General features: G+C 37.8%; 1 protein-coding gene across 2 annotated transcripts in view; it reads left to right on the top strand.

Annotated features, from left to right (window-relative positions):
* Mpc1 (mitochondrial pyruvate carrier) overlaps positions 1 to 21,664 on the top strand; it is a 117,481-nt gene extending 95,817 nt beyond the window's left edge. The window contains exons 1-4 of one of the 2 annotated variants that reach the window (XM_071684495.1): positions 1,113 to 1,304; positions 3,568 to 3,668; positions 7,949 to 8,058; positions 12,663 to 21,664. In XM_071684495.1, coding sequence (XP_071540596.1) covers positions 1,234 to 1,304; positions 3,568 to 3,668; positions 7,949 to 8,058; positions 12,663 to 12,749 — 369 coding nt within the window. In that variant the 5' untranslated portion in view covers positions 1,113 to 1,233 and the 3' untranslated portion in view covers positions 12,750 to 21,664. Of the gene's footprint in view, positions 1 to 1,112; positions 1,305 to 3,567; positions 3,669 to 7,948; positions 8,059 to 12,662 lie in introns of those variants that run through there. The other variant, XM_071684496.1, reaches the window with a different exon arrangement.
* The last annotated feature ends 4,290 nt before the right edge of the window (positions 21,665 to 25,954 follow it).

The raw sequence follows: 25,954 nt of genomic DNA, 5'->3' as shown, positions 1-25,954 counted from the left end.
GTAGGGGTTGCATAATATACTGACAAAGAATGACGAGTTGGTCGATTATGATGTACATAGAGACACTGCAGACCTGCCATCTAGCGGCTAGAAAATCAGCAAGGGAGGCAGTACATACCCTTGGGTACAGTGTTAAACATTCTAATGAGCTCTCTTTCCTCATATTTCCATGAAGGAGATGGAAGTGATCAGGCATATCAGAGAAATTGACGCAGAACATTATGCCGTGATCATTACATCCTTTACAAACGATGATATACAAGCAATTACTTAGTTTTTTAACAATCTACATTTCATTCCACTAAACTCTTCATATATTTGTAAAGGCTCTTAGAGAAACCCATATAACCTTACAGTCAGCCAATTCTCCACTCACAGCAGGCTCAGAGAATGTTGTCTGTATTCTAATAATCTTCATGGTCTACACTGAGTAATATGTCAGTTAACAAAATATGTCATATACAAAGTCAAATTTCATATCCTGAACCGTTGATCTCGGAAGTACAGTCAGTGGGAGTTTTTTTTTTTTTGGGTAATTCTATGATTTTTGATGAACAATATTTGTGTTTTGGGAAAACGAATAAATGTCATGTGTCCAAAAGTCAATTCAATTGTGTCCGACAATTTTTTTTCCAGTCTGGAAAGGATAACGGAAAGTATTCCATCCCAAGTAATACTCTGGACAATTTGCTGTTTTTATACATGAAGATTCTGTTTCGAACATTTTGTGGAGATACGTGATGTTTAATTCGAGAAAGTTAGATTGGGTCAGTAATGCTACACACTAAAATGTAAAAATAAATAAGGGAAATTCTTTAATCATTCAGAGTAATCAGGTGAGAAGACATTTGATGGTACTGTAAACACTGATTCTCTTTTCACTTCTGTTTGATTAAACAGAGTATTGAGCTGCTATGCAACACTGTGAATATATATATACAAGGTATGTTTACAATACGTTACCTCCCTACAACCCACATGAGTCTGCCCAAAAAAATTTAAGTTTTCTGTGAGTAGTTCATACAGTTGGTACTATCTGGCAATAAGTAGTGTATTAGCATCACAGAATTTTACACAAATATGGCATCAAAAGTCGCATCTCCTCTCATATCCTAAGCCAAGTTCCAGTCTCCACTCCAGTGTTCTACCAATAAGTAAACAGTGAAAAACAGTAAATTCTTAGTAACAAATTAAACAATTTATTTGTGGTGAAGGAGACAGCATACGACAGCTATGGCAGGTGCACTTATTAAGAAGGGAATTGATCATCTGAAGAGTAAAGAATTCAGAAATTATTTAATGAGGTGAGGTGAATGATGCAGGTGGGACTTTGGGGGCCACAGATACCTAACCCTTCCCAGTCTTTTTCGACCAGTTATATGGGCATGACACTACGACCCATAGGTATGATGATGTGACATGCAAGCAGTTGTAAGTCAAATGCACTGTCATACATAAGGATCGTACTGTCAAGCTATAGGAGGTTAAAGTTCGATAAAATTACCGTTTCGCACATCCACTTTTTTGGAAGTTATGATTTTCCGACTGTTTTTTATGTGTTTTGCACTATTCTGACTTTCATTTCTACTATCATTTCTACAGCAAATCTCATCCTTTTGAGATATCTCCCTATTTATCGAACGCTAATGACTGGGGAAGATCACAAAAATTTAGTGATTTGCGATATAAGTGAAGGCCAGAATCGTTCAGAGATAGCAGAAACCACTGGATATAAAATTTCATCTAAACCAAACTTAACAAACCTAGCCTAACCTACTGGTAATGATACCTCAAGGCCTACTTTATATGAATATGTTAAAGTTTACATTTAATGTACCTTGGGTATTATATTGAAATGGTAAAGTACTATTCAAAAGTTTAGAGTCTTAGCACTGCAAATATCTTGGGATTTTGAATTATCTTGTACGAAATACTAGAGAAATAAGTATCAATTGCTAAGCATGAACTTAAGCATTTAATTTTTTTTAATGTTATGAAATCAGACTTGTGTATTAGGTTAAATTTAAAGGTAATACACTTGTAAAGAATCAACATACCCAGTGGAAACCTCACCTAACCTTAACAGCCAGAGTTTATCCAGATGTTTGATACTGTAGTCCGAATATACCAATCACACCCATGATTGAACACTGCAAATGGCATTGGTTATCATTAAGCAGACAACACAGCAAGCATCCTTGTGCTGTTAGCAGAATACAAATTGATGTTATATTTCATGTATCATTTCAGGGATTTGGTGAATTTAGATGGGGTTTTTACAGTTTCATTTAATTTTGTGCATTTATTACCTAATTTTACATTGAAAGACCACATTTCTCTATACAGTACTCAGCATCAAATTCATGCTGAGCAACTGATGTTATATGCCCAAAGCATTGAATTAGTAATGCATTGCAGTATTGAAAGCAAGTCTCAGTGTAGAACTAAAATGAACTTCCATGCACTTTACGAAGAGTGTAGTTAGACCAGCTAAGCATGTATATGGTGTGTTCCCTATTTATTATGACATTAAATAATTTTGTAGTGGGGAGGGCTGTGAAGCTTTGGGAAGATGTGGTGATATATATTGTAAGGATAGGTGAAACACTTCTAGAAAGAAACAGGTCCTATGGAACCCCACCTAACTTCCCCTTGCAGCTGAAGTTTACCAATTTTTTAAATGCATTTTGACACTAATAGATCCTATGGTATGATGCCCACTGTTTATATTCACTTAATTTATTACTTTTCACATGGAAGAAAAGTTTTTGTAAATACAGGGTGCCCCCAAAAATGTACTCACTTTTTGACACCCTATAACTGAATTTTTTTTCTTTTTTTCAGATCCAATTGACCCTAAAAATTCAGTATTATAGGGTGTCAAAAAGTGAGTACATTTATTGTGACACCCCTTATATTGAAATGCACTTACGTTCTGGGAAACAAAAAGAATAATATTTCATTTCACGGAGTTCTGCAAGGACTTCTGAGACCTTAAAATTCTGAGAGTTGAATTGAAACAGGAGCATAATTGCTGTTACTATTTGTGTTTTATGGAGAGAGATTTTTACACTTGAATTAAATCATTTGTTAACCTTTTATATGTTCTGTGCACCATCTCTTTAATCCTACATGTAAATTTGCACAAATACACCCTACCCTGGCACCTGATACCTGTCCGATACTTTTTACAACATATGATGCTCTTTGTTAATTATTCCATGAAAGCTGTGTTTAATGCTAAATTTATGTAGATATGAAATAAGCTTCTTTATTCACAGAGGCTAGCATGTTGCTCGTGTCAGAACCTGATGGACATTTTTCTTTACTTTTTCTGCTTTTGATAACACTTTATCTTGTATTTAATGTATTTTTTGGACAGTATATACCTTCAAGAGTGCCCAAATGTGTTCTTGTGCACAATCACTTTCCATTGAACATTCTTCATTCGATAGGACACATTACATAATAAAGATGTTGGGATGTACCTTGTAATTCACATTTTGTGAATTGATATAATTTTAGAAACAAAAAAATACTGATATTTAATGATATTGTATTTTACAGTACACATTTCTGGGGACCTATTGCAAACTGGGGAATTCCAATTGCTGCTATTGCTGACACGAAGAAGCCTCCGGAAATTATTAGTGGAAAGATGACAATTGGTGAGTGGACAGACAAATAAGGTAATATGAATTTGCAGAGACTGTGAGACTGCAGTGATTGCTGTCTTGATTGACTTAAGTTTCAGTTATTTCAGGTGCATGTTCTTCAGTATTGTATTATTTAGTATCCAAAAGTAAGGCATGGTTAGAATTACATGCAATACACAGGCATAGGCTTGTTTACCAAATGGCATCCCAGCTTCGTCTCTTCGATGTATATCAACTGAGTGTTATATTTCTCTCGTGTCTCCCCTGATGATGTGATAATTACACGAAAGTGCACTTGGGAGCGCTACCGCGCACACATGAGGGGGGAGGGGTATGTTATTCCATGTGTGGCGAGGTGGTGATGGGAATGAATAAAGGCAGACAGTGTGAATTGTGTGCATGTGTATATATGTATGTGTCTGTGTGTGTATATATATGTGTACATTGAGAAGTATGGGTATGTATATTTGAGTGTGTGGACGTGTATGTATATACATGTATATATATACCCGAGAGACAGTGACAAAGCAAAATAAATAAATAAATATATATATATATATATATATATATATTATCCCTGGGGATAGGGGAGAAAGAATACTTCCCACGTATTCCCTGCGTGTCGTAGAAGGCGACTAAAAGGGGAGGGAGCAGGTGGCTGGAAATCCTCCCCTCTCGTTTTTTTTTTAATTTTCCAAAAGAAGGAACAGAGAAGGGGGCCAGGTGAGGATTTCCCCTCTAAGGCCCAGTCCTCTGTTCTTAACGCTACCTCGCAAATGCGGGAAATGGCGAATCGTATGAAAAAAAAATATATGTATATATATATATATATCCTCCCTGGGGATAGGGGAGAAAGAATACTTCTCACGTATTCCCTGCGTGTCGTAGAAGGTGACTAAAAGGGAAGGGAGCGGGAGGGCTGGAAATCATCCTCTCATTTTTTTTTTTTCCAAAAGAAGGAACAGAGAAGGGGGCCAGGTGAGGATATTCCCTCAAAGGCCCAGTCCTCCGTTCTTAACGCTACCTCACTAATGCAGGAAATGGCGAATAGTATGAAAGAAAAAAGAATATATATATATATATATATATATATATATATATATATATATATACACACACACATTTTATAAATCTTAGCCATTTCCCGTGTCCCTTCCCCAAGATATTTCATTATGTGTATGCAAATATTCCAAAAAAAAAAAAAGATATATTTTCTGGTTCCAGGCATTTCAGATAAGGGATACTTAACACGTATACACATACGCACAGGTTCTTACTTGCTTACTTACTTACTTCCTGCCCTGAGAGTCTCTTCTGTCCTTATGAGGTTCCTTTAGTACTGAGGAAGTTAGCCACATCCATGGATCAGGGTTACAGGTCATAAGGTGTTGGTGTGTTTGCCCAACCCACCCACATACACATGTATATACATACACGTCCACACACGCACCTATACATACCTATACATTTCAACGTATACACATATATACACACACAGACGTATACATATATACACATGTACATAATTCATACTGTCCGCCCTTATTCATGTGCACGAGGTATCGCTAGGAAAAGACGACAAAGGCCACATTCGTTCACGCTCAGTCTCTAGCTGTCATGTATAAATTATTATACTTTGTCGCTGTGTCCCAAGTTAGCGAGGGAGCACAATGAAACAGACGAAAGAATGGCCCAACCCACCCACATACACATGTGTATACATCACGTCCACACACGCACATATACATACCTATACATTTCAACGTATGCATATATATACACCTTTTCTTTCTTTCATACTATTCACGATCTCCCGCATTAGCGGGGTAGCGTTAAGAACAGAGGACTGGGCCTTTGAGGGAATATCCTCACCTGGCCCCTTCTCTCTTCTTTCTTTTGGAAAATTAAAAAAAAAAAACGAGAGGGGAGGATTTCCAGCCACCCGCTCCCTTCCCTTTTAGCTGCCTTCTACGACACGCAGGGAATACGTGTGAAGTATTCTTTCTCCCTTATCCCCAGACATATACATCATATACATATATACACATGTACATAATTCATACTTGCTGCCTTGATTCATTCCTGTCACCACCCTGCCACACATGAAATAACAACCGCCTCCCCCCCGCATGCGCACGAGGTAATGCTAGGAAAAGACAACAAAGACCACATTTATTCACACTCAGTCTCTAGCTTTGAGGAAGCATTTTGCCAATCCTCAGACACCTCACCATGAGTCATACATACATTGAATAACCTTACCAACCAGTACAGTCATCCCCTTTTTTAATAAATTTCACTGCAATACCATCCAAACCCGCTGCCTTGCCGGCTTTCATCTTTCACAAAGCTTTTACTACCACGTTCGTTCACACTCAGTATCTAGCCGTCATGTATGATGCACCAAAAACCACAGCTCCCTTTCCACATCCAGGCCCCACAAAACTTTCCATGGTTTACCCCAGGCACTTCACATGCTCTGGTTCAATCCATTGACAGCACGTTGACCCTGGTATGCCACATCGTTCCAGTCCACTCTATTCCTTGCACGCCTTTCATCCTCCTGCATGTTCAGGCCCCTATCGCTCAAAATCTTTTTCACTCCATCCTTTCACCTCCAATTTGTTCTCCCACTTCTTGTTCCTTCCACCTCTTGACACATATATCCTCTTTGTCAATCTTTCCTCACTCATTCACCCTCTTCTGCTCTCTCAACCACACTCTTTTTATTACCTTACATTCCTCTTACCATTTCATTAATTAATCAAACCACCTCACACCACATATTGTCCTCAAACATCTCATTTCCAACACATCCACCCTCCTCTGCACAACCCTATCAATAGCCCACACCTCGCAACTATTTAACGTTTTTGGAACCACTATTCCTTCAAACATACCCATTTTTGCTTTCCGAGATAATGTTCTCGCCTTCCACACATTCTTCAACGCTCCCAGAACCTTTGCCCTTTCCTCCACCCTGTGACTCACTTCCGCTTCCATGGTTCCATCCGCTGCTAAAGTCACTCCCAGATATCTAAAACAGTTCACTTCCTCCAGTTTTTCTCCATTTAAACTCACCTCCCAATTGACTTGTCCCTCAGCCTTACTGTACCTAATAACCTTGCTCATATTCACATTTACTCTCAGCTCTCTTCTTTCACACACTTTACCAAACTCTCACCAGCTTCTGCAGTTTCTTATCCGAATCAGCCACCAGCACTGTATCATCAGCGAACAACAACTGACTCACTTCCCAAGCCCTCTCATCCACAACAGACTGCAAACTTGCCCCTCTCTCCAAAACTCTTGTATTCACTTCCGTAACAACCCCATCCATAAACAAATTGAACAGCTATGGAGACATCACGCACCCCTGCCGCAAACCAACATTCACTGGGAACCAATCACTTTCTTCCTAAATATATTTATATATTTGTTATTTATCATACTTAACCGCCGTCTCCACGATAGCGAAGTAGTGCAAGGAAACAGATGAGGAATGGCTCAACCCACCCAAATACACATGTATGTACAGAAAATATATGAAATATAAAATCCCTAGGGATAGAGAAGTAGTATTTCCCATGTATTCCCTGCATGTTATAGAAGGTGGCTCAGGGGTGGACTACTGTGAGAAAGTGCAGAAGTTGGTTTCTGAGTGTGAAAGTGCATGAAAGGAGAAAGTTAAGTAAATGTGAATAAAAGCAAAGTTATAAGCTTAACAGAACATAGAGATAAGTTAGTCGAGGATGTGTGTTAGAATGGAGAAAATTCAAAAGAAATAGAATGTTTTCGATACCTGGAAGTGGATATGGCAGTGAATAGAACCTTGAGAACTGTATGATTCATAGGGTGGGTGAGGGAGTGAAGGTCTTGGGTCAATTAATTAATGAATGTATAGAATGAGAGGTCACAATCAGAAGGGCAAAAATGGTTGTGTTTGATGGCACAGTAAATTTGATTGACTTGAAAATTTCTTAACAGTATGCTGCCATGCTGACAGACTATCTTGAACTTTGGTTGTAAATTGTATTAAGTCAATAGTATCTTGAGAGATTGTGATTTTTTGAGCATTTATGCATAGAAGGTTGGCAGTTCTTATTTTTGCTTTTTATGTCTTGCAGATGAAAATTTGAGGATGAAGTGTATCTAAAATGTTGAAATATTTTTTACTTTTATTTCATTCTTCATATACTAAACAGCATTTTGTAGTGATAACATGTAAGTAATGCCAGACATACCTGCATGCCGTATATTACGTTTCTAAAGCTTGATTGTTTTGTCTACAGCACTCTGCTTGTACTCGGCAATTTTCATGAGGTTTGCCATTAAGGTGCAGCCAAGAAACCTCTTACTATTTGCCTGCCACATCACAAATGAAACAGCTCAAATAATACAGGTAAGAAATACACTGAAAAATGTTCATTGGTTATATATATATATTTTTTTTTTTTTCCCAAAAGAAGGAACAGAGAAGAGGGCCAGGTGAGGATATTCCCTCAAAGGCCCAGTCCTCTGGGGCCTGAACATGCAGGAGGGTGAAAGGAGGGCAAGGAATAGAGTGAATTGGAGCGATGTGGTATACCGGGGCTGACGTGCTGTCAGTGGATTGAATCAAGGCATGTGAAGCGTCTGGGGTAAACCATGGAAAGCTGCGTAGGTATGTATATTTGCGTGTGTGGACGTATGTATATACATGTGTATGGGGGGGGGTTGGGCCATTTCTTTCGTCTGTTTCCTTGCGCTACCTCGCAAACGCGGGAGACAGCGACAAAGTATAAAAAAAAAAAAAAATATATATATATATATATATATATATATATATATATATATATATATATATATATATATATATATATATATATATGAGTGAGTGCTCAAATTACAGAGGTATAAATTTTTTGAGTATCCCTGGGAAATTATATGGGAGGGTATTGATTGAGAGGGTGAAGGCATGTACAGAGCATCAGATTGGGGAAGAGCAGTGTGGTTTCAGAAGTGGTAGAGGATGTGTGGATCAGGTGTTTGCTTTGAAGAATGTATGTGAGAAATACGTAGAAAAGCAAATGGATTTGTATGTAGCATTTATGGATCTGGAGAAGGCATATGATAGAGTTGATAGAGATGCTCTGCGGAAGGTACTGAGAATATATGGTGTGGGAGGCAAGTTGTTAGAAGCAGTGAAAAGTTTTTATCGAGGATGTAAGGCATGTGTACGTGTAGGAAGAGAGGAAAGTGATTGGTTCTCAGTGAATGTAGGTTTGCGGCAGGGGTGTGTGATGTCTCCATGGTTGTTTAATTTGTGTATGGATGGGGTTGTTAGGGAGGTGAATGCAAGAGTTTTGGAAAAAGGGGCAAGTATGAAGTCTGTTGTGGATGAGAGAGCTTGGGAAGTGAGTCAGTTGTTGTTCGCTGATGATACAGCTCTGGTGGCTGATTCATGTGAGAAACTGCAGAAGCTGGTGACTGAGTTTGGTAAAGTATGTGAAAGAAGAAAGTTAAGAGTAAATGTGAATAAGAGCAAGGTTATTAGGTACAGTAGGGTTGAGGGTCAAGTCAATTGGGAGGTAAGTTTGAATGGAGAAAAACTGGAGTAAGTAAAGTGTTTTAGATATCTGGGAGTGGATCTGGCAGCGGATGGAACCATGGAAGCGGAAGTGAATCATAGGGTGGGGGAGGGGGCAAAAATTCTGGGAGCCTTGAAGAATGTGTGGAAGTCGAGAACATTATTTCGGAAAGCAAAAATGGGTATGTTTGAAGGAATAGTGGTTCCAACAATTTTGTATGGTTGCGAGGCGTGGGCTATAGATCAAGTTGTGCGGAGTAGGGTGGATGTGCTGGAAATGAGATGTTTGAGGACAATATGTGATGTGAGGTGGTTTGATTGAGTAAGTAATGAAAGGGTAAGAGATGTGTGGTGATAAAAAGAGTGTGGTTGAGAGAGCAGAAGAGGGTGTTTTGAAATGGATTGGTCACATGGAGAGAATGAGTGAGGAAAGATTGACCAAGAGGATATATGTGTCAGAGGTGGAGGGAACGAGAACTGGCAGACCAAATTGGAGGTAGAAAGATGGAGTAAAAAAGATTCTGAGTGGTCAGGGCCTGAACATGCAGGAGGGTGAAAGGCATAGAGTGAATAGAGTGAATTGGAACGATGTGGTATACCGGGGTCGACATGCTGTCAATGGATTGAACCAGGGCATGTGAAGCGTCTGGGGTAAACCATGGAAAGTTGTGTGGGGCCTGGATGTGGAAAGGGAGCTGTGGTTTCGGTGCATTATTACATGACAGCTAGAGACTGAGCGGGAACGAATGGGGCCTTTGGTGTCTTTTCCTAGCGCTACCTCGCACACATGAGGGGGGAGGGGGTTGTTATTCCATGTGTGGCGGGGTGGCGATGGGAACAAATAAAGGCAGACAGTATGAATTATGTACATGTGTATATAGGTATATGTCTGTGTGTGTATATATATGTGTACATTGAGATGTATAGGTATATATATAATATGGGAGCGGGGGGCTGGAAATCCTCCCCTCTCGCTTTTTTTTAATTTTCCAAAAGAGGGAACAGAGAAGGGGGCCAGGTGAGGATATTCCCTCAAAGGCCCAGTCCTCTGTTCTCAACGCTACCTCGCTAATGCGGGAAATGGCGAATAGTATGAAAAAAAAAATATATATATATATATATATATATATATATATATATATATATATATATATATATATATATATATATATATCCCTGGGAATAGGGGAAAAGGAATACTTCCCACGTATTCACTACGTGTCGTAGAAGGTGAGCAGAGGGAGGGAGCAGAAGTCTGGAAATCCTCCCCTCTCGTTTTCAGTTTTCCAAAAGAAGGGACAGAGAAGGGGGCCAAGTGGGGATATTCCCTCTAAGGTTCAGCTTTCTGTTCTTAACACTTCTTCACCAACATGAGAAGTGGCGAATGTGTATGAAAAAACAAACAAACAGGAGAGTGAGAGGTGTGTAAGGAATAGAGTGAATTGGAATGATGTGGTATACTGTGTTCGACGTGCTCAATGGACTGAACCAGGGCAGGTGAAGCATCTGTGGGGCCTGACTGTGGATAGGGCGCTGTGGTTTTGTTGCACAATACATGACAGCTGGAGACTGAGTGTGAACAAATGTGGCCTTTTTGTCTGTTTTCTTGGCGCTACCTTACTGAAGCAAGAGGTAGCGTTGCTGTTTCCTGTGGGGCGGGGTGGTGACAGGAGTGGATTAAGGCAAGCAATTATGAATGTGTACAAGTGTATATATGTATATGTCTGTGTATGTTTATGTTGATATGCATATGTATGTACATGTGCGTATGTGGGTGTTTATTTATGTATATGTGTATGCGAATGGATGGGCCATTCTTCGTTTGTTTCCTGACACTACTCGCTGATGTGGGAAACAGCAATTAAGTATAGTAGAATATAATATTGATATATATATTAGTGAGGAATTGTTGACAAAAAGGATATTTATATTAGAAGTGGAGGGAACAAGAGGAACAAGTAGACTAAATTGTTGATGGAAGGATTGAGTGAAAAAGATTTTAAGCAATTGGGGTCTGAACATGCAGGAGGGTAAAAGATGTGTATAGGATAGATTGAATTGGAACAATGTGTTATATTGGGATTGATGTGCTGTCATTGGATGGAACCAGGGCATGTGAAGTGTCTGGAAGTAAACTATGGAAAGGTCTGTAGGGCCTGGTTATGGATAGGAAGCTGGGGTTTTGGTGCAGTTCTCATGACAGTTAGAGAATCGATGTGATCAGATGTAGCCTTTCCTTGTCTGTTCCTAGTGCTTTCTCGCTAACATGGGAAATGGTGATCAAGTATGAAAAAGTATCAAATGGGTGAATGTCTAGCGGGGTGGTGTTTAAGGCTTAGTTGGGAGGGCAGTTATTTTAGTCCTTATTAAGCCAATGCAGAGTGTGTGTTTTGTTCATGTTTTATTGATTGGGGATTGGGGATCTGTAAGTATAGTTCACTGAATTGTTAGGTAGGAGTTAGCTTTTTTTTCTGCTTGAAGAATTGTGGTCAGTTATGGAGTGGTGCAGATGAGAAGGGTCTACTGCTGTATTGAAAGAGTCTGTGTTTCATTGTATATACGATAGTGCTTGTGGTTTCCAGGCAGCCAGTGATTTCTGTTATATTTGCTGTTGCTAGTGTAGATGATTATTCAGATGAGGCCTACTTTAGGGTGGAGTGGATGAATTGTTTGTAGTGGATACTAAGAGTATTTCCCTTGTCCAACTCTGGTACCACTAAGTGTTCTGAAGGCTTTTGATTTGTTCATTGTGTTTATGTAGAAGTTTGTGGTATGGGGAAAGAATGTCATGCATTTCTGAAGTTATGGCCAGAGTAGTAGTTTTGTTTAATGGGAGTTATCCAAGGTTATGAGAGAGTGTAGATTGGATTCATATATGACTAGGGCAGAAAAGTGGCTGAAAACCTCGATGGAGATGTAGATATCCTATTGTGGGTGAGGCATTATTCTAATTGTGTGATAGTTTTGTATGTTTGTTGTTGCTTGTGTTGGGCTAGTTAGGCTGTCTATTCAAGGACTTAGTTCCCTTGACCAAACAGGATGTGCTAAGCTTGTACCCTTAAAGGGGTATCGCATGCAGAAAGGGATGAAACTAAAAAAGAGTAATAGATATTTAGAACTGTTTGATAGTGAATATGGTATTTATTTAAAAGTCACCAACTTGCTGAAGATTTTAGTTGTTACCCTTATGGTATGAGCAAAATTCATATATAGTTATACCACCTAATGGTATGAGTGAAATTCATCTGTGGATGTACAGTACTATCACAATGTTTGAGTAAAGTTCATATATGGACGTACTGTCGCATGGCATGAGCAAAATTTATATGTGGATACACTATAGACAAACAAGAAATTATTTTCTGCAAAATCATTGTATGTATATAAAGTATTTCTCATGTCAAAAGAACTTGTGATGTTTATTCTTTTTTCATCAGGGCTGCCGTTTGATAAATTATGAATACCTTGGAGGAAAGGAGGCTGCAAAGACAAAAGCTGCTGCAGCAGCTGTTGTTGCCACCTGAATGCTCTTTATGATTAGAAATCAGTTTCAGCTTGAAATCTAACAATTTTCTGAAGTAGTTATTGTTTGGTATGTAATTGTTGAGTAAAACATTATTCATATGTGATATTCAGTGATGGGGGAAAATCCTGTCAGTAGTATGTTAATATAGTTCAATAGTTGTATATATCAGGAAGAAAATATACTAAAATTTTGTATTTTGTTTGTTTCTGTACATACACTTCTTACATGTATATACCTGAATTTCTCAACTGAATGTGTGCATAGGTATCTCATGGTGCGGGCTCTAAAACATTAAAATAATTTTAAACTTGTTTAAAGTTTATTTTGTTTTGTTCAAATCTGTATTAATAACAAAGTAGTTTGTTTGCGAAAATACCTTGATTTTTATTAATAATGACTGATTTAGTTATCGCAGGAGATAGGGGAGAATGAATACTTCCCATGTATTCCCTGTGTGTCTTAGAACTAGGCCACTAAAAGGGCTGGGAGCAGGGAGCTGGAAATCCTCCCCTCCAGTTTTTACTTGTCCAAGAGAAGGAACAGAGGAGGCCAAATGAGGATTTTGTTCCTCTAAAGCTCAGTCCTCTGATTTTGATGCTACTTCACTAATGTGGGAAACAGGAAATAAGTATGAAAAAAAAATGATTTAGTGGATAATATAGATGTAGAATAATGGTTGATAAGAATCATTAACTTCTTTTCTAACTTCAAGAGTTAATGAAACGTGGGAGGTTTTATTTTATGATACAAGCTGTAATTATGATTTTGAAGGAATAGGTTAGAATACATGAACGTACATATATGTAAATCATATTAGTGTAATATATTGAACTGGAAATGAAGTAAAGTGCTCCAGTGTATACTAAAGGTCACATGATAGATAAAAATGAACACTGCTTCTGACTCTCATAAGCAATTCTGCTTAAAGTGCCCATAATAATGCCTTCTGTTCTTATCATGGAACCAGTTGTTATATCAATATTCAACTTCAGGGGCTATATCTGTTATCATGACTTCATCTGCCATTTGTGTCTTGTACATTAAGTAAACAGCAGAAGTCTTGTAGTTATTCAAAAATGTTGTTACCAACTACGTGCAGTGGAATTGATATGTTAGGCCAAGATGTAAGAAAAGTATTAAGTAAGTGTGTATACATAAAAGTAAGTACATTGAAATATTTTATCCATAACTCAGTTAACTAGAAATTCTAAAACAGTGGCACAATTAAGTTTTCCCCGTACAGACAAAAAAACCCAAGCAGCAACTCCATTCAGTCCTCATATTCATAAAAGCCAGAAACAACAAGACAGTTTAGTTTTCCCTTTCAGTTATTGAACAAATGATCTGTATGCAGGATGTTTCATTATACATAATTCTTGAAATTACTAAATGAGAAATAAATTAATACTTCCTAGGAAATCCCATAGCATTTAATATTTCCTAAGTGTTTGTTGGAATGGACCTTTCTTGTCATCTTTTTTCTTTTTATTCATTTTTGACTGTATATAGCATATCAATAACCTAAAATTTTATTTTTTTCTGAAAGCATCTTTTAGTTTTTCATACATGTCTACACATCTTAATTAGTGTTTTACTGTACTTTGGACATCACATTCTTATCTACATGTTTGTCAGTGTTAGCATCTCTGAAATTAAACTAAGGGTTAAATAGGTATCCATAGTGCACCATGGAGATGAAGATACTAATTGAAATTTACTTGACACCTAGATATAAGAAATCTTGGATTTGTCCACTGGCTAAGTAGGACTTGTCTTTGAATATGGTACTGCCAAAGAAATAAGTCATGAAGATGTTTAGAAGAAAGGGAAGTGCTTCTTCTTGTGGAAAAGTCTATAAACAAAGTCTTAACTGTTATCCTGGTTTAGTACTTCATTCATTCTTAACCTTTTCGCTGCACAAAATTGCATTTTGTGATTAAATACTGTATATCGTTAATTGCAATTTCTCCTGGGCATCCCCCAAACTTTCATTTTGCCTAAATTGCCACAGTTCACATGGAGAAATGTTACATCAGAGGTCACCGAGATAATTAAGGCATAAAGTTAGATGATGCATATTATTTTATTTTAATTATATGATTTACTGCTGACGGATATATAGTACACAATACTTTTAGATTATGGTATTGTATATATGTTTTTCATACTTGGCCACCATTTCCCATTTTAGCAATTTCACACTTTTGGAAAGTTTTTGGCTTTTAGTTCAATCAGTTTGCTAGATTTTATTGTCATATGTTAGAAACCTAAATTTATATGAAATTGCTAGGTATTGTTTTGGATATATGTCTGTGCCAAAAAAGAAAGCTCTGTGGCCATCTAAAGTTGTTAATGGAAGACAAATCATCATATTCACACTTATTTTTCAAATGCAAATTACACTTAAGTGAATGCCCATGAAATTTAGATATACAATAAAAGGGATAAGGATTATTAGATTGAAAATACCTCAGTCTAATTATTGATTTGTACTGTATGGGGAGGCTGTTTTACACTCACAGGGCCTCATCCCTCAGATATTTTATACTTTCATATGACCTTTTAAACTTCTTGATGTTAGCATTTACCACATCCTCTTCCAGCTTATTCCATTTGTACACTTTTAAGTTATAGAATACTACTAGATTTTTTTTCAACAACTTACCTACTTAATTTCATGTATTATTCTTGTTATAAAAAAATGAAGAATATATGGTGTGGGAGGCAAGTTATTAGAAGCAGTGAAAAGTTTTTATTGAGGATGTAAGGCATGTGTACGTATAGGAAGAGAGTAAAGTGATTGGTTCTCAGTGAGTGTAGGTTTACGGCAGGGGTGTGTGATGTCTTCATGGTTGTGTAATTTGTTTATGGATGGGGTTGTTAGGGAGGTGAATGCAAGGGTTTTGGAAAGAGGGGCAAGTATGCAATCTGTTGTGGATGAGAGAGCTTGGGAAGCGAGTCAGTTGTTGTTTGCTGATGATACAGCGCTGGTGGCTGATTCGCGTGAGAAACTGCAGAAGCTGGTGACTGAGTTTGGTAAAGTGTGTGAAAGAAGAAAGCTTAGAGTAAATGTGAATAAGAGCAAGGTTATTAGGTACAGTAGGGTTGAGGGACAAGTCAACTGGGAGGTAAGTTTGAATGGAGAAAAACTGGATGAAGTGAATTGTTTTAGATATCTGGGAGTGGCTTTGGCAGCTGATGGAACCATGGAAGTGGAAGGTAATCATAGGGTGGGAATGAATAAAGGCAGACAGTATGAATTATGTACATGTGTATATATGTATATGTCTGTGTGTATATATATATATATATATATGTATACGTTGAGTTGTATAGGTATGTATATTTGCATGTGTGGACGTGTATGTACGTGCATGTGTATGTGGGTGGGTTGGGCCATTCTTTCGTCTGTTTCCTTGTGCTACCTCGCTAATGCAGGAGACAGCGACAAAGCAAAATGAAATAAGTAAATAAAAAAATTCAAGGTTGCAATCAGGTCCACCCCCCCTTTCCACTCTTCTTTTTACCATGTTATGCAAATTTAAGGCTTCTAACCCTTGCCAGTTACTTAGCTATTTTAATTCTGGTACAATTTTTGTTACTCTTCTATGTTCCTTATCTTGCAAGCATTTTCCACAAAGGGTTAGGTGATTTGTTGACTGCTGCTTTCCTTCCACAGCTGACTTTGGAACTTTTTGCCTTCTTATGTTTTTTCTTGACTTGTGCAATGTCTCATTACCATTTTGAAAAATGGTGAAACAAATTTACTCTCTTTTAAGTTGTTCTTGATGTGGGCATTTATGCCTAAATGTCCATAAGGATATCCTGTTATCACTCCAACTTGGCAGTAGAGGATGCTGTCTGGGCCTTGGACAGGTGCTTCATTGTTGCAGGTATGGAGCTTCTTTTCAAGGACAGATCTTGTGAGTTTGGGGGCTTGGGGTTCTGGGTGATTGTATGCATTGTTGAAAACATCGATTTTAGTTTCCACTGAGACATTGGTGAACATCAAAGGAAGCCAAAATCCTCAAGTTAATTAGTCTTCAGTATCTCCACAAATTCCTAAGTGTGGATTTCAATCAGGGTGTGTATTGTGTCAAAAACTCATTGAGCATTCCAGGGCTAGTGAGTTGGTGTGGGAATGATAACAACAGGCTTGCTGTATGCTGGGAGTCATGGTTGTTGGAGCTAGTTCTGTCTCTGTGAAAATGTTAAAGAGTATAGTGAACATGAGTTTTCATACAGTATGTAATGTTTAAAGTATATTTTTATAATAAAGTTTTCACTTGTGTAAAATACTTTAATGCAATGCAGCATTGGAAAAGGAAGATTTCTCTTGACTGAGATGCTTGTGTTGACCAAGTACATATCAACTTGAATTACTCTAAACTAAACCTTGACTTTTAATGTTATGGTTTCATAGCATGCTAAGCATGTCATTGTTCATCCCTTTGATTTATAATTATTGTTACAGACCAGCCATAACATGATGCAAGTGGTGTAACCATGTTGTGATGCAAAATTTAATGTTAAACAGTGTTTCAGTTATTAACACATCTTTATCAGACATAAAAAATTATGGCTTTACCCTTCATACATACATTTTCCAATAATGATTCATGTTGTGCACAAAGTGCAGTTGCTAAATTTAGAGTAAGGAATGAACTGTACATAAAAAATCTGTTTACATTGCCTAAAATTGATGAAAGATTTTTGTGGAGCTGTTCATTTTCCACAAGTGCTGTTTTAAACTTGCAGCTGAGGAAACAGTCACAGTTTCAGCTTTTTGTATCACTCAGTTTCTATTTGAACAGCCGTCATATCAAAAACTGGTAATCTTGTTAGATTTCCTAATGCAGGTTATATGAGCAGAAGAATTTCTATTATATATTTTCTGATTACATCTGGTGTACTGTGAGTACTTAGATTCCTGTTTCTGTGTTCACAGGACTATTAATCAGATTGTCTAATGCATGATTGATAAAGTAAGAAAAAATCGTGTATATTTTTTCTGATAGTGCTGTAAGTTGACAATTCATTGGTTAAAAAGTGAACTTCGTGGTTTGTATTGACAGGCCTGTGGAGTAAGAATCATTAATTTTTAATTAAGTAAAATTTGATGTACAGTATACAATAAAGCCTCTGTTATCTGTAATTCTAGACAATAGAATGTTCAAACCTTTCAGTTCCAGTTGGCAACCTTCAAATATCTGAGAAAAATTTGAAAGATTATAAAAGATAAGTAAGTATTTCAAAATGTGCAGGCATCACACCATAGTGATTAGTGTACTCACCATCTGGTGTTTTGTGGTGCTGGTGATAGTTTACTCTCTCATGTGCTCTCTGTTGTGGTGATGTGTGCTGATCTTGCAGATTTGTGTATATTCTGCACCTTTGATTACTATTGTTGACAATGGCATGCATCACACCATAGTGATTAGGGTACTCGCCATCTGATGTTTTGTGGTGCTTGTGATAGTTTATTGTCTCTCATGTGCTCTCTGGTGCATTGATGTGTGCTGATCTTGCAGATTTGTGTATGTTGTGCACCTTTGATTACTGTTGTTGACAATGGCCTCTTTCAAGCATCACCAGCAATTGCCTGACAGCTTTGTGAAGCCATCTGTCCCTTGCATGAAGCACAAGAGGAATATCTTAAGGCTTGAAAAGAAGATAGAGGTATGCAAGAGGCTGATTAAGGGTTATTCTAAGGTGGCTTTTATGAAGGAATTCACCATTGGCATGACTATTTACGACATCACCAAGCAGCAGAAGAAGATCAAGGTGTTAGGAGTGCTTATTTGTTTATATATGTTGGTATTTCCTCTATGTAAGATATTGAAAAAATAGTTAATAGTTAAAGTATTTGAAGATTTTTGTATTGTAAAAAGTGCCCCAAAACTTCCTTAAGCACTGGGGGACAGATTAAGCATGGGTCCTGTGTGGAACACGCCATGTTCTTGCCAGTGGGTCAGTCTCGCAGTTACCAGTGTTTTGTGTAGATCTGTGCTACTTGATTAATTTGTGTATACCTGAAAAAGTGATTTTCCTATGAACTCATATGTTTGTTTTTGTAAATATGGCATCTTGCAGCATCTACCCTAGAACCAGCAGTTGAATGGAAGAAATTCTCTTTGACTTTGGAAACAAAACCAGAAATCCTCTGACACTTTGATGCTGGTGAGAGGGTATCGGTGCAGTAGAAAGTGGGCCAAAACTCGTGCAAGGATTGGCAGGTGGAGTAGCCATGGGTTATGGATGGAGCATGGCATGTTCCCGCCAACAGGTCAGTTTCACAGTTACCACCATTATGTGCTGATTTATGCTACTTGTATGATTTAGGTATACCTGTTAATGTGATTTTCTGCGACCTGCTGTGTTTAATTTTTTTTTATATGGCATCCAAATGTCCATCATCTCCTACCCGAGAACCACTAGTTAAATGGAAAAGAACTTTGCTGACCTTATAAACAAAGCAAGAAATCTTAGGAAGCACTATTGTTGATGAGGGAGTTTCAGTGCTTGAATGTGCCAAGGACTTTGGTGAATCAACAATTGGGAACATAAAGAAGAATGTGGAGAAAATTTGGTGCACAGTGGTCCATTTTACTCCACTGTCTATCAAGGTAACCACAAGGATTAGAAATCCACTTATGGACAAAATGCAGTTGGTATACATAGAGCATCAGACAAAGAAGAAAAGTAGCCTAAGTAACATACAGCTCAGGTCTGAAACTCAAAAGATTTATGAGGATTTATGTAATGGAGACACTGTAACTGAGCCAGAGCCATTTCAAGCAAGTACAGGATGGCTGAATTCATGACATCAGAAGCTACATGATGGTAAGGTGAAGGGAGAATCTGCCAGTGCTGACCATGATGCTTCTTAACATATCCATTTTTTTCTGTATATTTATTGTTTCACTGTAAGAGCTCTTTGCATGAGGTTTTCTCTGAACACAACCCCTGTCTAATGCAAGGGATATTTAAAAACCCTGATTAACCAAATTTTTTTTATCCAAAATGGTTGATTCCCAAGCATTTCAGATAACAGAGGTTTTACAGTATTCTTCGTATGTAAAGTGCAGTGATTTTAACAATATTGTGATTGAAAACTGAATTCACAAGGTCTATTGAATATCTTTAATTTTCTCAGTGTTTAGAGAAGTAAACAATTGCAAGTGTGACATATGAGCCAAAGGAAAATCAGTTTTATTGTACTCTTTCTTGCTCGAAATTGAATTTTATGGATAACCCAAAACCAATAATGTACTATTGTGCCACCAAAACCACAAATGGCCATTTGCTAGGTATTAACTTTGTATTAGTTTTTCTGCATTGCCGATTGGCAACACCACTAGCTTCATTAGTCTGTGCCCCAGTCAGACTGAATAGTATTATCCATATTTGTATATGTCAAAATGGAAACTTCATTGATTTTAGCTTTTTAAACAGGGGAGGTATTGACTGGTTCCAGTTTTTAAAGATAGAAGCAAGGTAATGTAGAGCATATGTAGTTTGCTGTGGTTAAATAGCTCCAAAATCTTTGAAACATTCCAAAGTTTTTGGACAGTTACTAGACCTCTTCAGACTGAAGGATCAGCACTGTCAGGTGCACAGGAACTTCCATATCTTCCTATAAATTGTCTGTATTAACCTTTTAACTGTACATTTCATCTGAAATGGCAGTCACACAATGTGAAAAAAAATCTTATCAGATTTTATTGAAGAAAATACCCCAAAAAGTAGTATGATTTATATAAATGGGGGAGGGTGTTGAGTCGATGGGGCAGCATAGTTGTTCCATATTTATATAAGATGCCATACTAATGAGTGTTTACTAGGTGCGGTATCATTATACATACATCCATACAAGTTACAGCACACACTTTTTTTCAGGTGTGATTTTACACACCATGTTTATTGCTTACATATTTTTTTTACTTAGAAGTATTTTGTTTATATTTTACATATCATTTATGTATATATATATATATACAGAACATTACTCACTTGAAGAAATAGAAAATTAATCATTTCCATATAAAGTAAGTACATTAAAACGAGAAATTGTTCCTTTTATCATAAAATTGACCACAGTAGTTGGCAAGTCAATCTAGCCTCCTGTAATGTTGCATATTTTCTCCAGCTGTGATATTAGATTGCTAGTGATGTCTGTGGATAAGAAACAGAATCGTATATCCACTTGAAATTCAGATGAGGGCATGAACCATTGAATCTCATTTGAGGCACATAACAATGTAAGGGTTACGACTTTTATTCCTCAGCTTTCTAAGCTGAGAGAAATGTCTGTGGTTAGGCTTCCATGGTTCATAGACTGACATGCAAGCACGTCATCCTGTATCTTGCTTGGGTCAATCAGCTTCATATGAACTGAAATGAGCAGGTTTATTGGATCTGTGATATTATATTCCAGGTATATGTAAAACTGTAGGATGTAGCGATAAGCGAAGTTATTGTTTGGTGTTATTTAGAAGTATTTAGGCTTGTACATGAGACAGTTTATATCCATCCATTGCATTTGTGTATTTGGCAAAGTCTGATGAGTCACAGTGGCTAATACTTTTTTAGAATTAGAAACATCTCACAGTATGTTTTGGAACCAACATGTAACTGAACTTTGCTGATTAAAGACGATCCAGAGGAGAATCAAAGGTCTTGTTAAAATATTGATTTTCTTCACATCCAAAGTAAGAGCCACTTCTTCAGAGTGTTTCAATGTGCTTCAAGTACATTATTATTAAGTATTGTACTGCTCATTGCTTAGAAGATTAGCACAGCACAGGTTCTCCTTACCAGCAAGATTTGAATGGAGACACCATCCATTTTTTTTGTGTATTTTTGAAATCAAAGATCTTGTGAATACGTAATAAATATGTGATGATTATTTCATTGGTGTTGTGTCATTTCCCAGAGTAAGAATTTTTTATGTACATGTATACTTTTTGTACTTGTTTGCAGTTTCCTGCTGTAGTGAGGTAGTGCCTCAAAGAAATGATAACCACAGCGAGCCCGAAAGACCTTTCTGTGGTTTTCCCTGAATACTTCATATACCCTGGTCCAGCCCATTACCTCCTGTATACAACGTTGCTCCAGCCCATTCTATGTTTTGTATGTCACACTTTCCTACATATTCAGGTCTCAACCCCTCAAAATATCTTTCACTCCATCCTTACATTTCCAGCGTAGTCTCCCTCTTCTTGTCCTTTCCACATCAGATATGTATTCCATTTTAGTGACTTTCTCCATTTGTTGCAACCATTTCAGTACAGTCAACCATAATCATCTTATTAAAAGACCTCTTTCTTACTTTTATCAACTTTTAGTTGACTAGCCCTTCTCCCACCACACATTGTCCTTAAGCATTTCATTTTCAACTCTTTTACCCTTTTCTGTACTTCTTGATAATAAAAAGAGAGAATGAGTGCAGAAAGGTTGACAAAGAGGATATATGTGTCAGAGATGGAAGGAACAAGAAGTGGGGAGACCAAATTGGAGGTGGAAGGATGGAGTGAAATAGATTTTAAGTGATCGGGGCCAGAACATGTAGGAGGGTGAGGTGCGCGCAAGGAATAGAATGATTTGGGACGATGTGGTATACTGGGGTCGACGTGCTGCCAATGGACTGGACCAGAACGTGAAACATCTGAGGACTATGATCATAGCCCATTAGTAGCACTCCCGCCTGCCATGCAGGGGTCCCGGGTTTGATCCTGGCTGTTGAAGGTATGGGGACGGTAGAAAGAATACTTCTCACGTATTCCCTGTGTGTCGTAAAAGGCAACTAAAAGGGGAGGGAGCAGGGGCTGGAAATCCTCCCCTCTCGTTTTTAAGTTTCCAAACAAAGGAACAGAGAAGGCGGCCAAGTGAGGATATTCCCTCTAAGGCTCAGTCCTCTGTTCTTAATGCTACCTCGCTAATGTGGGAAATAGCAAATATGTAAGTAATGAAAGGGTAAGAGAGATGTGTGGTAATAAAAAGAGTGTGGTTGAGAGAGCAAAAGAGGGTGTTTTGAAATGGTTTGGTCATATGGAGAGAATGAGTGAGGAAAGATTGACAAAGAGGATATATGTGTCAGAGGTGGAGGGAACGAGGAGAAGTGGGAGACTAAATTGGAGGTGGAAAGATGGAGCGAAAAAGATTTTGAGTGATCGGAGCCTGAACATGCAGGAGGGTGAAAGGCATGCAAGGAATAGAGTGAATTGGAATGATGTGGTATACTGGGGTCGACGTGCTGTCAATGGATTGAACCGGGGCATGTGAAGCATCTAGGGTAAACCATGGAAAGTTTTGTGAAGTCTGGATGTGGAAAGGGAGCTGTGGTTTTGGTGCATTATACATGACAGAGAGTGAGTGTGAACGAATGTGGCCTTTGTTGTATTTTCCTAGTGCTACCTCGCGCACATGCAGGGGGAGGGGGTTGTCATTTCATGTGTGGCGAGGTGGCGATAGGAATGAATAAGGGCAGACAGTGTGAATTATGTACATGTGTATGTATGTATATGTCTGTGTTTATATATATGTATATGTTGAGATGTATAGGAATGTATATGTGCGTGTGTGGACATGTATGTATATACATGTGTATGTGGGTGGGCTGGGCCATTCTTTCGTCTGTTTCCTTGCGCTACCTCACTAACACGGGAGACAGCGACAATGTATAAAATATAAATAAATATATATATATATATTTATTTTATCATATATATATATATATATATATATATATATATATATATATATATATATATATATATATTATTTCATGTGTGATGGGGTGGCGACGGGAAGGAATAAAGGCAGACAGTATGAATTATGTACATGGGTATATATGTATATGTCTGTGTGTGTATATATATGTATACATTGAGATGTATAGGTATGTATATTTGCATGTGTGGATGTGTATGTATATACATGTGTATGTGGGTGAGTTGAACCATTCTTTCATCTGTTTCCTTGCGCTACCTCGCTAACGCGGGAGACAGCGACAAAGCAAAATAAATATATAAGAATATATATATTTTTTTTTTTTCAAACTATTCGCCATTTCCCGCATTAGCGAGGTAGCGTTAAGAACAGAGGACTGGGCCTTTGAGATATATATATATATATATATATATATATATATATATATATATATATATATATATATATATATATATATATATATTATCCCTGGGGATAGGGGAGAAAGAATACTTCCCACGTATTCCCCGCGTGTCGTAGAAGGCGACTAAAAGGGGAGGGAGCTGGGGGCTGGAAATCCTCCCCTCTCATTATTTTTTTTTTTAAATTTTCCAAAAGAAGGAACAGAGAAGGGGGCCAGGTGAGGATATTCCCTCAAAGGCCCAGTTCTCTGTTCTTAACGCTACCTCGCTAACGCAGGAAATGGCGAATAGTTTGGAAAGATTGGAAAATATATATATATATTATCCCTGGGGATAGGGGAGAAAGAATACTTCCCACGTATTCCCTGCGTGTCGTAAAAGGCGACTAAAAGAGGAGGGGGTGGGTGGGGGGGTGGTGGCTGGAAATCCTCCCCTCCTGTTTTTTTTTCTCTCTAATTTTTCAAAAGAAGGAACAGAGAAGGGGACCAAGTGAAGATATACCTTCTAAGGCTCAGTCCTCTGTTCTTAACGCTACCTTGCTAATGCGGGAAATGTGAATGTATATAAAAAAAAATATATATTCGTATGAGTCCATGGGGAAATGAAACACGAAAGTTCCCAAGTGCACCTTCGCTTAATAATCACATAATCAGGGGAGATACAAGAAAGAAATATAAGTCATTTGATATACAAAGATACAAAAAAGAGACGTAGGTAGGATGCCATTTGGTAAACAAGTTACTGTCATTCGGACAGTCACTTGTTTACCAAATGGCGTCCAAGCTACATTTCTTCGTCATAGATCAACTGACTTATATTTCTTGCGTCTCCCCTGATGATGTGAATATTACACAAAAGTGCACTTAGGAACTTACTGTGTTTCATTTCCCTGTGAACTCATAGGAATCACTGGATCACATGCTAAATTGTGATCCTTTCCAATATATATATATATATATATATATATATATATATATATATATATATATATATATATATATATTGGAAAGGATCACAATTTTATGCATGATCAAGATATTCCTATGAGTCCACAGGGAAAATGAAACACGAAAAGTTCCCAAGTGAACTTTCGTGTAATAATCATAGGAATATATATATATATATATATATATATATATATATATATATATATATATATATATATATATATATATTTATTTGTTTTTTTAAGCACATTCATATTTCTGCATAAGGGAGGTAGCATTAAGAACAGAGGACAGAGCCTTAGAAGAAATATCCTCACTTGGCCCCCTTCTCCGTTCCTTCTTTTGAAAAAAAAAAAACATACAGGAGGGTGAGAGGCATGCAAGGAATAGAGTCGTAACAGTGTGGTATACCGGGGTCGACGGCTGTCAGTGGACTGAACCAGGGCATGTGAAGCGTCTGGGGTAAATCATATGGGGCCTGGATGTTGATAGGGAGCTGTGGTTTTGGTGCATCACACGATAGCTAGAGACCGAGTGTGAATGAATGTGGCCTTTTTGTCTGTAATCCTTGCCCTTCCTCGCTGAAGCAGGGGATAGCGATGTTGTTTTCCTGTGGTGTGGGGTAGCAGCAGGAATGGATGAAGGCAAGCAAGTATGAATATGTATGTATATTTTGATATGTGTATGTATATCTGTGTGCATATGTGTGTGTTAGTATATATATTTATATATATATGTGTATATGAGTGGATGGGCCATTCTTCGTCTGTTTCCTGGCACTACCTTGCTGACTTGGGAAAGAACGGTATGGAGAAGTGAAGTGTTTTAGATACCTGGGAGTGATTTAGCAGTGGATGGAACCATGGAAGCGGATGTGAGTCAGAGTTGGGGAGGGGGTGAAGGTTCTGGGAGCGTTGAAGAATGTGTGGACGGTGAGAATGTTATCTCGGAGAGCAAAAATGGGTGTTTGAAGGAACAGTGGTTCCAACAATGTTATATGGTTTCGAGGTGTCGGCTATAGATAGGGTTGTGAGGAGGAGGGTGGATGTGTTGGAAATTAGATGTTTGAGGACAATATTTGGTGTGGTTTGATTGAGTAATGAAAGGGTAAGAGAGATGTGTAG

This window comes from Panulirus ornatus, chromosome 38 (genome assembly GCF_036320965.1).
Source record: "Panulirus ornatus isolate Po-2019 chromosome 38, ASM3632096v1, whole genome shotgun sequence".
Taxonomy (NCBI): domain Eukaryota; kingdom Metazoa; phylum Arthropoda; class Malacostraca; order Decapoda; family Palinuridae; genus Panulirus; species Panulirus ornatus.
The sequence above is the reverse complement of the archived record's forward strand: the minus strand, read 5'-3'. Positions and strand labels throughout refer to the sequence as shown.